At 36.7% G+C, this 19,107-nt stretch overlaps 1 protein-coding gene across 1 annotated transcript in view; it reads left to right on the top strand.

The window, feature by feature from the left end:
• LOC123527591 (glutathione S-transferase 1-like) overlaps nt 1-14,426 on the top strand; it is a 76,572-nt gene extending 62,146 nt beyond the window's left edge. Inside the window, exons 4-5 of the mRNA XM_045307165.2 lie at nt 9,567-9,671; nt 11,086-14,426. Of these exons, the coding sequence (XP_045163100.2) occupies nt 9,567-9,671; nt 11,086-11,250 (270 nt within the window). The 3' untranslated portion in view covers nt 11,251-14,426. The remainder of the gene's footprint in view (nt 1-9,566; nt 9,672-11,085) is intronic.
• The last annotated feature ends 4,681 nt before the right edge of the window (nt 14,427-19,107 follow it).

Consider the following 19,107-nt stretch of genomic DNA (forward strand, 5'->3'; position numbering starts at 1 on the left):
TCATGTGTAAACTTGTCATAATCATAAAAATACTCATCTTTGAAAATGTTGTCATGGTTAGAAGTACACTCATCATTTCTAGTTTCCACTTGTCGGCTGGTTCCCGGCTGAGATTGTTGAACTTCTGATTTTTGGGCAGTTCTTCCGGAAGTGGTAGTATTCGCTGCAATTAAAGCAGCAGGGCCCTGATGCTCCGTAGTTGGTACAAAACTGTTGCATGTAGCTACCGGAAGTGGGGTTGTTGAATGGCCACGAAAGGACTTCCCTCTAGCGCTTCCCTGCATGGGTTGAAATCTAGCGTCAGCAAGCGAACCCCAAGACTTAGTACCAGCATAAACGCCATCACCAGTGCGAAGAACTGAAGCAGTGACCACGCCCCTTCCACGCGAGTTTGAACGCTTGCGTTTGAGCGCACGAGTTTCTGCCTTATAAAGTTTGGACTCGTCATCTGTATCACCGGCTATGGGATTAGTTTCGCACTGTCACATAGTTTCCCAGCCTGCTGAAGATGTATCCGCAATACGTATCAATTTGTTACGCCTTTTCAGTTTATCTGTTAATTCTGTACAAAGATCCTTGGAATAGTCAAACTTCCGGTTATCTAATGACCACGATAACTGATCAACTGTACTGCGCAAATCACTGTTAAATTCAAACTGAATTTTGTTACCTTGATACTTCAAAGATATGTCCTTTTCACTATTTAACTTTTTCACTTCACTAAACCACGTTTTTTGAATTTCCCTGAACTTCAGCACGAAGCGCTGAAGAGACGTTGCTGCTGCAGTTCTTCCAAGACTTCTCGCATAACCGAATCTACTGGCGTAGGTCCATTAGATTCCCTTTCCTCCGAATGTTCGCCATTATTTTCAGCCATGCCACGTATACAATAGCGTTATGAATGCTACGTAAAAATTATTTATGTTAACCGGTCGGTTACACAATACAATCACCGCAAATACCGTGCAAACCGTTTCACTCTTCATGACGTCACCTACCGGTGACTACATTACACTTAAGGGAAAATAATTTCCTTCTAATTCGTTCCTTAAACGAAGAAAATTATATTAGCTTTTACTTCTACTTGTAGATCTACATTGTGTATAATTTTTTAATTATTTGCTTAACAGGATGAAAATTGTAGTCGCACTTTGTTCTTGTAGTATATTTTTGCGAACCATATTATTTTACTAAATGTGAATTTCATAACGTTTTCATAACGTGCAAGAAATAAAATAAAAAGGAACTTTATCTCGTGCGCGTCTTACTAACGTCACAACACGTTTGACGTCGTGTTCGTTTACGCGCGCTGAGATTAAGATTTGTTGCAAAAATGCATATCTCAACGTAATTAAGCGTAAAATAAAAAAAAAATGTTTGCTTTTCGTGAATATAGAATATCTCACCCCAAAGTGAGAAAAAGCTCGCATTTTCACTCGTGCTACGCGTTCATGAAAATATTTGAATTTGTCACTTCTCAGTGAGATATATTCCATATTCACTCAAACAAACACATATCCTCTATGTACAACTTTGAGCACTATAGTCACTAAATTGTCTATATAGATAGCAATAAAAGAACGGAGAGCAAAAAAAACTTAAAGTTAATTTGCTTTGCAACATTAAAATCAGAACTTATCTTTATTGATATCACTGTGAAGATGTGTTCAGATTCATGTATTCTGTAAAATAAGTTTAACTGCTCAACACTAAACACTATATTCAACAACTATTAGCCCATCTGAGCACGACGTGCTCAAGGGTGAGCTTTTGTGGTCAGTGATTGTCCGGCGTACGGCGTCGTCCGTCATCCGTCAACACCTCCCAGCCTAATCCACCAGTCCAATTTTGATGAAACTTCACAGGAATGTTCCTTGCATGATTCTCTTTGAAATGTAATCAAAAAATTGAATTCCATTCAGAACTCTGGTTGCCATGGCAATCGAAAAGAAAAACTTTAAAAATCTTCTTGTCCAAAACCACAGTAGCTAGGGCTTTGATATTTGGTATGTAGCATCATCTAATAGTCCTCTACCAAGTAAATTCAAATATCCCCCTAGGTTCAAATATGGCCCCGCCCTGGGGTGTCACATGGTTTATTTATATAGGGAAATCCTTTGAAAATCTTCTTGTCCAAAAACAATAGGCCTGGGGCTTTGGTATTTGGTATGTAACATCATCTAGTAGTCCTCTACCAAGATTGTTCAAATTATTCCCCTAGGATCAGATATGGCCCCGCCCCAGGGGTCACATGCTTTATATTGACTTATATAGGAAAAAAACTTTGAAAATCTTCTTGTCAAAAACCACAAGGCATAGGGCTTTGATATTAGGTATGTGACAGCATCTAGTAGTTCTCTACCAAGATGGTTAAAATTAGGCCTCTGGGATGAAAAGAGGCCCCGTCCCGGGGGTCTCAAGTTTTACATAGATATGTATAAGAAAAAAACTTTTAAAATATTTTTGTCTTAAACCACGAGACATAGGCCTTTGATATTCGGTATGTAGCATGGCCTGGTAGTCCTCTACCAAGATTGTTCAAATTTTTACTTTGAGGTGAAAAGAGGCCCCGCCCCGGGGGTCCCAATTTTATATAGACTTATATAGAAAAAAAAACTTTAAAAATATTCTTGTCTGAAACCACAAGACCTAGGCCTTTGATATTTGGTATGTTGCTTGCCTAATGGTCCTCTACCATAATTGTTCAAATTATGTCCATGGGGTGAAAAGAGGCCCTGCAAAGACTTAAATAGGAAAAAAAATAAAAATCTTCTTGTCTGAAAGTTCAATGCTTAAGCCGTTGATAATTGCTACGTACCATTGCCTAGTGGTTCTCTATCAAGATTGTTCAAATTATGCCCCTGAGGTGAAAAGAGGCCCCGCCCCGGGGGTCACTTGTATATAAGTTATATAGGAATAAATACTTCAAAAATTATCTGATTATATTTCCTAGATTGTATAATTATAATTACCCGATGACCCCAAGTAATTGGGATGACTTGACTGTGACCTTGACCTACTGACCTACTTTCTTGTTTTTTTTAAGATACAGCCTTGAAATTTGGATGACATGTACAGTTTTGCACACCGATCTTAAAACTGACTTCAGTGACCATGAATATGGCCTACTGACCTTCTTTCTTGTTTTTCAAGATACAGCCTTGCAATTTGTATGACATGTACAGTTTTGCAGACTGATCTTAAAACTGAATTTCAGTGACCGTGAATGTGACCTACTGACATACTTTCTTTGGGTTTTTTTTAAGACACATTCTTGAAATTTGGATGACATGTACAGTTTTGCATACCGATCTAAAAACTGACTTTCAGTAGCCCTAAATGTGACCTACTGACCTACTTCCTAATATTTTAGCATCAGTTTGACCTTTGAAACATACAGCTGATATTACTCAGGTTAGCGTTCCAGTGCCATCATGACCCTATTGTCTATATTAGTACTATGGAAATGTAGAACACAACACTAAAGTGTACAGCTTTGAACCCTATATTTGTCTGTATAATTATCACTAACCCAATCAGCATGACTATATCGGCCCGATATAGGTATAATGTCGGAATGTCGGCAAAATGTGCAGATGTAGGACCGACGTCGGGCCGTTGTAGTGCCGCAAAATATTGAAATCGATAGATCGACGTAAATTTGTGTAACTATTTCGTACGTCGGATTGACATCGGACATATTATTTTTCAAAATATTATTGATAAACGTTAAAAAGTGATCTAATTGTTAATTTGTGCTAATTTATTAAGCAAATAATTATGATGAATGCCAGAATTTATCAAACTGGGTTCCAAACAAAATTTGTAGACGGCATTTATTAAAATTTTATATGTAATAAAGGAAGGTAATAATTAAGATGCATTTTTATTTTTATGTAAAATGCTGCCATAGTAATATTTATTTTTACAAAACATTGGAAATATAAATGTGTTTAAAATTCTAATCGAACAATTTTAATAGTGTTAATGATATACAGAACGCTTGCGTAACCGTATAAAACATGCAGTTTATATTGTGAAAAATATCGTATCAATAAAATCAAATAAGCATCATACAAATGATGCGAGATACATCAGTTCTCAAGAAAATTACTCTGAGAATTTATTAATTGTATATTTTAAGACAACTTTGATAAAGCACTGTGTGTCACACTATTTCGCGACCATTATATGATCTGCCAATATCGGGCCGATATCATTTTGATGTTGGCCAAATATCGTTTGCCCATATCGGACCAATGTCATTATGATGTTGGTCCGATACCGTCTGCCGACGTCGGGCCGACATCATTCCTATTAGCAGCCGAAATTGAAGCCGATATCGGACCGTTATAGACAAAGACGTCGGTTTGATATCGGGCTGATATAGAATGCTGGCTGGGAAGAACATGTAGATGTAGCAGTTTCATGTATCCTATAAAATTAGGTTATTTAACATTGTTCTGTACAATACGGAGATATATTTGGGCGAGTACCCAGCTGAGAAAACCATATTGGACGAGCCGCTAAATAACCTTTTTATTCTATATCTATTTTATTCTACTTTAAATTAAAAATGATTCACTGAATATTGTGTTTCAAACTCCAATACAGTGTTACTTCCCCTTATCGGTACAGTATAGAGTTATATTTAGTCTTTTCATTATGTTCTTAAAGGTTGTGGCGTAAATTTCAATTTGACTGTAGATTAAGGCAAGCATTTGATTTACCCGGCGTTGCCAAGCGCCCCGTCGGGTCGCTGAAGCTCTGTTAGATATATTTTCTAGAGTTGGATTTCCGTCTGCGATTTTGAGTGACAGAGGCTGTAAGTTTCCTTCGAAGCTGATGGAAGAAATGTGTAGGCCCATCTCTCTGAAACCAATGTTTACAACACCGTATACTAGTAACCCAAAGTGCAATGGTTTTCGTGAGCATATGAATGGTATATTAAAGAGTATGTTGATAAAGATGTATCAAAAAATACCATAAGACTGGGATATCGTGAGCATATGAATGGTATATTAAAGAATATGTTGAAAAAGATGTGTCAAGAAAAGCCAAAAACTGGGACAGATATTTGTCAGCAGTGTTGTTTGCATATCGAGAGGTTCCACAGGCCAGTACCGGTTTCTCACCATTTGAACTACTCTGTGGCAGGACAGTCAGAGGACCTATGTAAGTACTTAAAGAACTTTGGACTGAAGCTGAAACGCCAGAAAAAAGAAACAGCTATAATATGTATCAGACTTACGGAATCGACTGGAGGAACATGTAAGGTAGAGAAAGTCTTCATGAAGCACACGAAACGTACCAACACCTTAAGGACAAGAGTGCCAGAAACAGAAATTTGAAAATCGGAGATAAAGTGTTGTTTCTTTTGCCAACTAAATACTATGAGTAAATGCTTCAGTGGAAAGGACCTTACGAGGTAGTTGATGTTCTCAATAAAATGGACTATAAAATAAAATTAGGTGATAAAATAGGGCTTTACCATATCAAATTACTCTTGAAGTATGAGGAAAGAAACGATATTTTGCAGGAAGTGTTGCAGTGATCGAGGGCGACGGAAGTACACAGACAGGGGTGGTTGGTGACTAAGAAAATTTGTTTGATCTTATCAGAATAGGAGGGTCGGAAACATATAAGGACATAAAAATCAGCCCTTAGTTGTCTGAAAACCAAATTATTCAAATAAATGTCTTGTAAAACAATATCAAGACATGTTCACAGAAAGTCCTCGTATCTTGACGGCATATAGGTAGGTTGCGCTGTGATAATGTACAGACCGCATAAACCGGGTCGGTAGGTCAAGGGTCAGGGTACCAAGTTAAGTTCAAATGTCAAAACTGTCCGTTATATTTTGTGCCCGGAGCACAAATTCGAATTACTTTAAACTTGAATGAATAGAGGTGAATGGTGATGAGCCACTGCCGCATACCAAATCACCGTTATGCCCACCCACCAGCAACATTACATTCCCTAAGACACACACTCTGGAATAAAATTGTCTTTAAATTTTACTTTCTCCTTTTCTGCTCTAAACTTTAGGCGTATATTACAGCGCTTTGCGGAAATCTGTTTGTTTGAAAATTTAGTGTTATGAAACAAAATTGAATGCCATGAATCAGGCTGCATAGTGGGCGGACTAAAATCGGTACGCGACATATTGCTACGACTATGCTTGACATCTGCTCTGTTTCTAACCTGAAAACAATACTTTCATTTTTTTGGCTCTTAGATAAGACGGTAGTATGGCGTTTTGTTAGAGTATTGCAGTCATATGCCATGGAGTTACATGGCAATTGATATTATATATTACCAGCACATAACTGCTTAATATAAATGGTTTTACCTTACCAAAAGTCTAACTTGACACTGATGACATAGCTTTTGTATAAATAAAAATTGGTCTATAACAGTAAAAAAAAAACAGGTCTGAACTGTTTTGATATTTGTCTTCTGGCCTGTTTCGTCGGGCCCTTAAGGGTGTTTCTCTTGTTGCTCTGTCTTCTGAAAAGGCATTGAGTACATACGTATTTTGGTACTTAAGGTTTGCTTTTTATATATTTATACACGAGCATTTTTGTGTTTTACATGCCATGCCTTTTTGTTTCTATTACGTGTGTAAGAGGTTCACCTGGATGGGATTACTTTTATTTACACTGTCCCGTGTCTTTGGAACATGGTGGGGGTAAGAGTGAGGTTGGGTGCGCACCATAAACCGGTTTAAGCTCCCCAGTGGTGTTTTTGCCACTGACCGTTCCAAGGCGGTGCCCCTCTGTGTTCCTTTGTTTGTTCGTTTTGTCCTGATGTGTTGGCTTTGTGTGTGTGTGTGTGTGTGTGTGTGTGTGTGGTGCACGCGTCTGCGTGCTGTGGGTTTCGTTTTGAGGAGGCTGCGTTTTTGGTGCGTGGCATTCCCCGTTTGATGTTTGTCTTTGTTTTTCATTTTTTCATGTGTATGCGTGATGTAAAATAACATTCATGTTTAATCAGTGCAAACCTGTCTTATCTAGTCAGAAATGCAACATGTTGAATATTTATTGGAAATTAATATACAATTTAAATTTGACTCTTAGGTGTAAACCCAGTGAAATACACTATTAAGGACACATACCTGTAGCCAGCTATAGAATATCTACCTCATAAACTTGACTTAAAACATTATTTTAAATGTCACTAAAACTAACAGACAGGAATGGGCTAGAATGTAAACATAGTTAGATATGGCATTCTATTAAATATCAGACTGGCAATAATCGAATTTGAACGAGATAAAAAAAAATTAACAAAGATAGGTGATGATAAATTTTCATGTATGACACAAAGTGGACTATAGTATTTTGTCTCTTATATCTTTTACTTTTCAACAGGGCTCTTTATTAGCTTACCAAGAAAGTGGAATGTGTTCAAATTCTGGCCACAATCATTTCATCAATTGGTCATATTTGGGTTTGATTGTTTGTTTTTTTAATTGGGTTTAACGTTGCACCCAGGGGCCTCCGTGGCCGAGTGGTTAAGATCGCTGACTTCAAATCACTTGCCCCTCATCGATGTGGGTTCGAACCCCACCCGGGGCTTTGAATTCTTCATGTAAGGAAGCCATCCAGCTGGCTTACGGAAGGTCGGTGGTTCTACCCAGGTACCCACTCTTGATAAAATAATGCACGGAGGGGCATTTGGGGTCTTCCTCCACCATCAAAGCCGGAAAGTCGCTATATGACCTATAATTGTGTCGGTGCGACTTTAAACCCAACAAAATAAATAAATTAATTAACGTTGCACCGACACAATTCAGGTAATATGGCGACTTTCCAGCTTTTGTGCTGGAGGAAGACCCCAGGGGCGCCTCCGTGCAATATTTCATCACGGGCGGACACATGGGTAGAACCACCGACCTTACGTAAGCCAGCTGGATGACTTCTATTCCTCGCATGAAGAATTCAACATCCCGAGTGGGGCTTGAACCCACATCGGTGAGGGGCAAAAGATTTGAAGTCAGCGACCTTAACCAACCGGCCACGGAAGACCCTGGCTATCATCTGCTGCTTATGGTAATAATATGCGTTATTGCCTATGACTTGAAGAAAACATTATCAATGTAAATAAGGCCTCAGTGTGCCGTTCCTTTTCGAAACAAAAACATTAAATATTGGCTTTTCTTTGAGGTTCCAAGTTGTGAAATACATGTTACCCACTTTATGAAATGTGTATTATTTCATTTTTAGCTCGACTATACGAAGTATGTAGAGCTGCCCTACTTGATCCGGCGTCGGTTCGTCGTCGGCGTCGGCGTCCTTCCGCGTCCGCACTTCTGTTAAAGTTTTGATGTACTTTATCTTTATCTCTGTAATTACTTGATGGATTTGTTTCAAACTTAATATAGTAATTCCTCAGCAACAAGCACATCAAATGGAACAAGGGCCATAACTCTTGCACCAATATTTCATAAATTATCCCCCTTTTTACTTAGAATTTCAGGTTAAAGTTTTGGTGCACTTTCACTTTATCTCAGTTAATACTGAATGGATTTGATTGAAATTTAAAATAGTTGTTCCACATCATCACCCACATCATATGACATAAGGTCTATAACTCTGGAACCAATTTTCCAGGAATAATGCCCCCTTTTTACTTAGAATTTCATGATAAAGTTTTCGTGCACTTTCGCTCTATCTCGGTTATTACTGAATGGATTTTATTCAAACTTAAAATAGTTGTTCCACATCATCACTCATATCATATAACACAAGGGTCATAACTCTTGCACCAATATTTCATGAATTATCCCCCTTTTTACTTAGAATTTCATGTTAATGTTTTGGTGCAGTTTCACTCTATCTCAGTTATTACTAAATGGATTTGATTCAAACTTATAATATTGTTCTACCTTATCACCCACATCATATGACACAAGGTCCATAACTCTAGCTCCAATTTTTCATGAATAATGCACCATTTTACTTAGAATTTAAGGTTGATTTTGATGCATTTACACCATATCTCTGGTATTGCAGAGAGGATTTCATTCAAACTTAAAATAGTTGTTTTGTATCATCATTCACATCATATAACAAAATAATCATAACTCCAGCACCAGTATTTCATGAATTATCTCCCCTTTTTACTTAGAATTTCATATTTAAGTTTTGGTGCACTTTCACTCTATCTCGGTTATTTGATAGTAAATGGATTTGATTCAAACTTAAAAGTAGTTGTTACACATCATCACTCACATCATAATTATGACTCAAGGTGCATCACCCTTGCACCAATATTTCGTGAATTATGCCCCCTTTTTGCTTAGAATTATACTTACTTTATGTTTTGATGACTTTATCTTTATTTCTCTAAATACTAAATTCCTTTGACACAGACATAAGCTATTGTCCAATACCTTCACCCGCATAGGAGTAATTAAACATTGCTATTACACTGTAATTAATCCAGTTTTCCTCAGATATGCCCATTGTTACTAACCAGTATCGAAATAGTCGAGCGCGCTGTCTCCTGTGACAGCTCTTGCTAGTTCTAGATATGAAAAAAAAACAATGTTTTTTCTTTTGCAGAGAGAACTAATGGATACATTTAGAAATAAGACAATGCAAAGATATCTGGACTTCTTTGAGAAGCGCCTGACGGAAAACAGAAATGGTTTTCTAGTTGGTTCTAAGGCAAGTTACCCCAGTTTATCTCATTCCTGTCTGTCAAAGCTTTATGATTCTCCAAACATAATGACAAACTGGACTTCGCCAAGTGAGCTGATGCATAATTCACATATTGTAGACTGGTCGCCAGACCAATTAAATGGTTTCCTGTCTATAAATTTTAAAAATTTTCAAATGTAGCTGCCAAATTTTTTGACCTCAGTGTCACTATTTCAAAGGGTCAGAAGTTATAAAAGCAAGCATTACTTAAGAGCTAAATTAAAATTATTGAAAACATACTTCGTTTACCTGACGTTTGAAAGATACGTGGTTTTGCTTTGGGAACAGTAGCTGTTTTCTTGGGTTTAAACATGGCGACTTTGGAGGAAGACCCCAGATGTCCCTCTGTGCATTATTTCATCATGAGCAGACACCTGGGTAGAACCACCGATCTTCCTTATGGCAGCTGGATGTCTTCCTCACTTGAAGAATTCAACGCCCCGAATGAGGCTCGAACCCACATTGGTTAGGGACAAGTGAATTGAAGTCATCTACCTAAACCACCCGTCCTTGGAGACTCCGTGATCAGTAGGTAGAAGTTCATGCCATATTGACAGAGAGCGATTTTCAAGCGTTGAGTCCTAAATCTTAATGTTATATTTTCTCATTCCTTGCAGAAACAAATCCATTATTCGGTAGGATGATAGGTATGATTGAGCAGACGTTCGTATTTGTCATAGCGTTGTGTCTAAATCTAATGTTATATTTCTCATTCCAAAAAGAATATGCGGAGGAGAGGTAAGACGTTTCTCAGTCATAGGTCTGTCAGCATGATCTTTCAAAGGCCAGAAGATCAAAGAACATGTAATGGCGATGTCCGTACGTTCGTAAACAAAATACGCCGTGTCTGGACTCCACAGCTTTCAAACTATATGAGACGAAATTGCATCATTTTAGGTTTTTTTGTTGTTGTTTTTTTTGGGGTCAATAGGTTAACGATCAAGGTAACAGTGATCTGGAGACTGAAGACGGTTTCCGGAGGTTGTGTCATAAAGTATAATAACTACGTCTATCAAAGTTTACTCAGCGACTAAGTGCCACTAGAGAAAGTTCCCTTTTTTGTTATGCCGATTAAATATTTGGTAATATTTTCGTTTTTTAGAATTAAGTCAGACAATATAATATATAATATATAATAGCTACACCATCCTCATTCCATCCTCCCATCCACCCCCGCCCGCGGTCTTGTTATTTCTTTTTCAGTTTCTTGATACTAGTATTGTTTCTTAGTATCCCTCATCCCTTCTCCTTTCCCTGCTTCACCCCTGTTTTTTACACACATTAAGTTAACTTCAGTTTCTTTATATTTCCATACCCCTTTGCATTTGCTGCTAACTCTTAAAGTTTACTACATTTAGTGATGTTTTCTTTTATTTTTCAGTTTACGCTTGGTGACGTCGTGATATATGACACTCTTTATTTGCTTGATGAATTTCAATTCGATCCGTTCAAAGACAGACCACTTTTGAGAGAACATTCTGACAAGGTTGCAGCTTCACCAGGAATTGCAAAGTGGTTGAACGATCGACCAGAGACTACTTATTGAGAAGTCCGAGAATATTATTTTGTTCATTATTTTGGCTTGTTTGATAGTTAGTATCGTTTATCACTGACTCAAAGCGTGTGTTAAATCATATTTGACCGTCAAGACACAAACACGTCTAAATAATGCAATTAAAAGAATTTATTTTGTGTACTGGAGAATTTAAAATTTATTATTCTATGTTCAGGCCCGGATCCAGGGCCTGCCCGAGGGGACCCCCCCCCACACACACACACACACACACCACAGTTGGCCGAGAAGTGACCTATACTCATCAAAGATGCACCCTACTTTTCTGGCAAAGGAATAATTTTTTCTCAAAATTTAGACCTAGAAATGCACCAGAGGCCACCATTTCATACCTGTGTTTCAAAAATTTCCAGAGGGAGAGCCCCCTGACCCCCTGAACCCCTAGCTAACATGGGCAAAGGCACCCCCTCCAATATTTTGCTATGCGCTTTGGCAGTGATGTCTTCGTTCAAGACTGGTGCCACCCCCCACCCTCCCCCAGTCAAAAATTTCTGGATCCGGCCCTGATATTGGTTAGTGTAGATATGCTGAACCGTCTCTCCTTTATTGACTGTGATGAACTGGTAGGCCTATGCAATACACACTTTTTGTCGGTCACATTTGCTTTTTCATGAATTTATGCCACTTGTTTGTGTTATTTTTTTTTTGTATGTACACAGTTACTACTAGGATTTCACATTCTTTGACCCGACATGCAATACACAGGTTCCATAACTTTATTTTAATTTTAGCTCAACTGTATTTTACTCCTCGGTTCTTAGACTTTGAAGTATGCGTCCGTGTCCCGATTAAGTTAAACTTTTATATGGAATCTGGTATATATATGATCACTACAAGTACTAGGGCAAAAAAGCCTGATAATATGTTTTCATAACGCTGAAAGAAGTTTTAAAATCGGACCACTATTGAAAAAGATATGGCAATTTGAAACTTAAGAAAATGGCCGATCATGGAGGCAGCCATTTTAGTGTGTTTATTTTAAAAATTCTTTCACTTGTTTAAATGATTTTAAAAAATGCTAGAAGACAGAATTAACATGAGAACAACATTACCTTTACCTTCTTTCAATGTGACAGTCTTACATGCAGTGTGTAGAAATCATACTTTTATTTTGCTTCTTTTCAAAGTTATGCCCCATTTATGTCTTAGCAATGTTTGGTTAAGTTTTTGTATGTTGCCTGGTATCTCAGTGTCCACAGATTGGACTGAAACGTCACACACTTGTCCACTGTGACGATCTGACATGCCTTGCACAATTTCTATTACTATATTTTGCACTTTTTTAAAACTTCACACACTTGTCCATTGTGATGATCTGGCATGCATTTCAGAGGTTCCATAACACTTTTTGGTACATTTACAAAATCATGCCCCATTTTCGACGTATTCATTCCATGACAAAGCTGTTGAATAGTTCAGCCTCGCTGCTCTCTGCAGGTTATTGTTGTATGTATGCTGGTGTCGCAATAACCGCTAGTTAGAATGCTTTGAAATTTCACAAACTTGTTCACTTGTTTATGTGATTGTATGACATGATTTACAAAGGTACTATAACTTTTTCACCAAGCAGTGTTTTATTAAGTGTGTAAGGTAGTATCTCCATGGGAACAAATCAAAACGTTTAACACATGTACCCTGTGACGATTTTGAACTGCATGTTTTCACAAATTTATCCCCTTTTTCCACTAAGCATTTTTGTAACTTTTTTTGTATTTCATTGACGACTAGTGGGTATGGATTGAAACTTCAAAATATTTTGAAGCAATATTGTTGCACAGTTTATACTTGTCTTCCTTGTATTGTATTCAATTATTTAACTTGTTTATGTCAAGGCTCCTGCTTATACAGGAAGCGACTTGTAGGGTCTTACTATTTGGTTTTACTGTATTTTTATGATTTTAGCAGATAAACAAGATTTAATCCCATACCTTATATTATTATTTTCGATTAAAATGAAACGTAAATCAAAAATTTTAATTCCTTAACCAAAACTGTGTTAGTGTGACTAAATCAAATGAAACCAAACTTTTATAGATTCATAATTTGGTATCTAACAAATAAAACATGACATTTCGGTTAATTGGCATTGACTGAGACATATTACATTTTTGATCTGACTGTCCACAGACTTGCGCCTTGACCTCAAGGTCATGTATTTTTTTTTTTTTGTACAATTTAGATAAGTTTCTTACTTTGTTAGTGACATGTGGAACCAAAATGTGTAGTCCTGTTTGGCGCCATATAACCTATACTGTGTTGGTGTGCCGTAAAATCCAAATAAATAAATAAATAAATTGTTAGTGACCGGATAAGGGATAGGCTATTCAGTAAATGAAAATAATATGGTTAGAGAGAATCAGTATTCGCTGAGTTTATCAAGATTTAACACTAATAATAAAACTACCAGATATCTATCCAGTTTACAGAACTAATAACCAATATGAAATATATCAGGTCATCAAGAGCGGACAAGGTGTAATCTGGTGTTATTGAGTGAAGTCATTTGATCTTATAAGTAAAATACGCACACAGATTGCGATATTACATCATTTTTGTGCTGTATATATCATACCTCTCAGAAGCCTAAATATTTTCATTTCAAATGCCTATTTAGCCAAAATTTAGGATCTTAGTCAATTATTGAAATTATTAACAATTAATTAAGTTCGCTACTCCACTATATCCCTCTTGAATTTAAACGATTATTCTAACGCGGTGCGATTTTTTTCCTATTATCCAAATAATGATTGTTCATTTGCACCTGATATCTTGTAATCAAACTAATATGCCATTTTACATTCACTCCAGTTTATTCACTTTCTTAATAAAGAACATTGTTTTTGAGTTTGTAATGACCGAGAAATGCATCATTTTTTTTTCTCACAAAGCGTAAATTTTACTTTGCCGCTTAAAGCGAACGCTGGGAAATATTATAGCAAGGAAGTCTATTGAATGTATTTCATTTATTGATATTTGAAAGTAATTCTGTAATAACATTGACAATTAAATGTGTTTTACGTTGATCCAGTTATAGATCCTGATTCTTTGTATTACATCTATTACATGGTCATTAAAAACACAAGTATGAATTAATGTTAGTACTGTATAATAGAAATAACGATTATAATATTCAGAATCCTTAATAAAATTGCATGTAAATAATATTCAGAATCCTTAATAAAATTGCATGTAAATAACATTACTTAGTTCCGTGTTTGAAATTTTATTCCCGGCATTATTATTACAAACAATACACTGGAAAGGATGAAAAAAGATTGCGCGATAGCCATGTTTTAGGTAGCAGGGTACACTTAGATGCGAAAATTTTGGGAACGGACGGTCTTACATGTAGCTAGTCGCAATATTGCACTTCCCTTATGAGCAGAATCAGGGTGGCCATTTTATAAATTGCGTGCATGTTTTGTGCTTTTAATTAATTGCAAGATCAGGATTCTCATACAAGAATAAAGAAAGTTATCAAAACGAAAGGTTTACACCATCCATGAAAAATAGCATGCCAAAATCATCAATTTTGCACTTTTTGAACAGCTTGCAATGATCCCGCTGCAAGAACAATGTCCAATTTTATTGCATTTCTCAATTTAATAGTCCTTACTGAACGTCAGGATATAAACGGAATGGGGGCCCATCCAGCTCGTTTTTTTTTTTTCACAAAATAGCGAAAATGTTCCTGAGTATCAATGAACAAGCACAGAACCCTTCCGTGATTTGAATTTTTCCGCGAAAAGGTGTCTCATTGATCATACAAAGTTACCAGCAGTTAGTTTTCCAACTGACATCGGAATTTTACATGTATCAGTTGTATAAATTTTCTGAAGAATTAATAATCATTATCTCTCACCTTAATTTACAGACATCCAAAATCACGAAGTTCTAATTATTACAAATATTAACGGGGGCCAAAATTCGAAGTGTACCCTGCTACCTTAATCTCGTATTTATGGAAGCGCTTGCCACTTTTACCAGCATAGTCAAATGCCATGGAGCATTTTCCAGTTCTATATGTCGCGCTAAATTATAAATTTGCAAGCTGTACACTGCAGTTAAGTTTTAAAAAATATAAAGATATTGTCCCTTAGGTATCAAACGTTTGTTTTATTTACACTTACCCAGAGCTGTGGTTGCCTAATAATAGATAAGGCATTTCCCTGGAATCTTGAGGCGTATCAGAGGCGGATTTTGTTACTGAAGGAAGACCGGTTGGTGTCTGGCAAGCTAGTGAAAGAATGGTTACCGATTGCCTACCTGCCTGGCACATGACATTTAAAACAGTAAGCAGGAAGTAATGTTGTTCAATGTATGTAGGTGTCTCATAAGCAAACATGGCTGGCCCTTTCAGTAGAGTGTCAATATAACTCATCTTTTACTTTTGCTTTACATACAGACACTGGAAAGTTTTAGCACTATTCGGGTACAACTTAATTGTCGTCGTCTCCCTAATATATATATGTCATGTTTAGAACTGGACTAAGCAAAATTTCATCATAACAGACTAGCTATAAATAAAGATATGGCACATTGAATATTTGCCATGATTAAGTTTATATTTCAGATTTAAATCGTTGATGAACACACCCTATTACCTGATGTCCACCACGCCGAGGGATGCGGCTGCCACAGAGGTCAGAAATCAATAACGATGAGTAGTGGTGTTAGTCTTTTGAGCTGTATTTTTTCATTTCGACTTTCCATGAAAATATTCTGGTGCAAGCATACGTGTAAATGCCTAAACATATTATATAATTAATCCTGGTCGCCAACTTTGCGAAATAAAGAAGTATTCAGCTGTTTAAATTGGACGTTTATTAAAATTGATGCGAAAATCATATTCAACGGCCCAGTTCGAAGTGTTTACAAAACATTTTGATCGAATTTACCTCGAAAGTCAAAAGATCAATCATCTGGGGATAATCCTGGCAAGTTTCAAGTCTGTCCGTACGTCTACACCGACGTTATGACCCTCCAAAGGGACCCGGGTATAGTTACGTATGATAAACTTTACCGCAGAGGGCATTTTTAAATGATGCCCATCCCACCGAGGAGTCAAAATATAGGATACCGTTTACGGCAGAGGGGAATTTGGTGTAAAAACGTCTATTTTGGATGTTTGTTTCGCTTTTAAGTCTTGGGAGGTCATGGAATCATTTGCAGTATGCATTGTTTATATACTTGTGTTTAATAATGGGCAATTTTCAATGGCGAACACCGCTGTAACACAGTGTTAATCAGTCTAGATTAATTGTATTTCTATCTCCGACATTGCCTACTATCTGCTACATGTATAGATTGGTTCTGCTGCTGTAAATGTTCATTTTGTAAATTCATTTTTGTTTCAATTTCTTTTATGATGAAATATACAGAAATAATGATATCTTAAGTCCTGATACTTGCGTTCTTGCAGGATTCAGTGTTGAAGTTACGGTTAATATTAGGGCTTAAATCGTTTTGCATTTATTATATACAGCTTTCATTTAAATACACATCAGATCACATAGTTAAACACAGTTTGTCGAGTAGTATATTTAAGCATATATATTTGAAATGCATGAGAATTGTTTAAAAAAAGCTAAGGCACTGATTTGCAGCTTACGCTAGAGTGATTGACCATTTAAGTACATGAAACTGGAATAAGATGAAAACATTTGGAATGCTGGATATAGGACAGAAAACATATACCGACGTGATTCCAAATGAAGGTGAAATATTCATTTCTAGTGACCAGCGTGTGGGCATGTATCGAAGTTACAGGGCAAAATATCAAAATTGAATACATCTTTAAAGTTTTCAAGGGAGATCGATCAGAATGAAATCTTCATTTCAGATAGTAACTCGGTAATAACAGATGGTTTAGTTATTTCCATTGCATTTTGATAGATCTCTCTTGACATGACAATTAACTAAATGGTCAATCACTCCAGTGTTAACTTCAAAATCATTGTTACAGTAATAACACGTGTATGCCTTCATCTTTGGTTCTGAAATTGAATACAAAATAAATTGTTTAGAACATTTCTGTAAACGATTAATGAATAACAGCTTTATTTAGAACCGATCACTCAACTTATGCTACTGACAACAAATATATTTAAATTTTCTAGCCTAACGGATCTTTTATGTAGAACTATGTTACTATCAGTAGCCTCTTAGTACGAAAGCTTGATAATGCAAAACAATTTGATATTTGATATTAACCTATATTCAACACTGAATCCAGCAAGTACCAGGACTTAGGATTTCATTGCTGGCAGCAAATGTCTATATATTATGATAAAAAAGAAACAAAAATGATTTTACAAAACGAAGACTTTCAGTGGCAAAACAACTCTATACATGTACAGTATCAGATTGTATGCAATGTAGGAGATATATATATATACAATCTAGACTGATTGCAAAACGATTCATCATTTAATATAAACTGTAAATTCAACACTGAATCCAGCAAGAACGCAAGTACCGATACCATCAGGACTTACGATATCATTATTTCTGTATATTTCATGATAAAAGAAATTGAAACAAAATTGAGTTTACAAAACGAAGACTTATAGTAGCAAAACAACGTCGGAGATAGATAGAAGTTCAATCTAGACTGATTACCACCGTGTTACAGCGGTGTTCGCCATTGAAAATCGCCCATTATTAAACACAAGTATAAACAATGCATACTGCAAATAATGACATGACCTCCCAGGTCTCAAAAGCAAAACAAACAGCCAAAATAGACATTATCACAAAATTTCACTCTGTCGTAAACGATATCCTATATTTTGACTCCTCGGTGGGATGGGCATCATTTAAAAATGCCCTCTGCGGTAAAGTTTATCATACGTGACTGTACCCGGGTCCCTTTGGAGGGTCATAACGTCGGTGTAGACGTACGGACAGACTTGAAACTTGCCAGGATTATCCCCAGATGATTGATCGTTTAACGTGTGAGGTTAACCCGATCAAATTATTTTGTAAACACTTCGAATTGGGCCGTTGAATATGATTTTCGCATCAATTTTAATAAACGTCCAATTTAAACAGCTGAATACTTCTTTATTTCGCAAAGTTGGCGACCAGGATTAATCATATAATATGTTTAGGCATTTACACATATGCCTGCACCAGAATATCTTCATGGAAAGTCGAAATGAAAAAATACAGCTCAAAAAACTAACACCACTATTCACCGTTATTGATTTCCTACCTCTGTGGCAGCCGCATCCCTCGGCGTGGTGGACATCAGGTAATAGGGTGTGATGAATATGGACCGAAATCATACTCACTTTTCTCAGGTAGTGAAATCAATATTCCCTTTACTTCATATTGCACAGAAAATGTATCAACATATATGTGATATTTTTCTGAACCATTATATGGCGTTTGGAGCGGCATTACTTGATTTAAGATACCTCTAGTAATAATATTCTCACCAATGTGTTTTACCGGAAGCACGCATATGTTTGGGTTTCTCAAAATCAATGTTTGGAAAAACGCTTTTGTTTTTAATGGCTGTTAAATGCGGTGTTCCGTTTGGACAATCGTGACTTTTTATTGAATACTAAACCGCGATGCACGATAGTACGATGACGAAAACGCGATGGCACGATGATGAAACAACGATGGTACGATGGTGAAAACGCTATGGCACGATGATGAAATCGCGATGGTACGATGGTGAAATGTCGATGTAATATCGCGTTTTCATCATCGTACCTTCGCGTTTTCACCATCGTATCATCGTACCATCGTGTTTTCATCATCGTACCATCGCGTTTTCACCATCGTGCCAACGCGTTTTCATCATATGGTGATAACGCG

The sequence above is a fragment of the Mercenaria mercenaria genome, chromosome 14, assembly GCF_021730395.1.
Source record: "Mercenaria mercenaria strain notata chromosome 14, MADL_Memer_1, whole genome shotgun sequence".
In the NCBI taxonomy this organism is placed as follows: domain Eukaryota; kingdom Metazoa; phylum Mollusca; class Bivalvia; order Venerida; family Veneridae; genus Mercenaria; species Mercenaria mercenaria.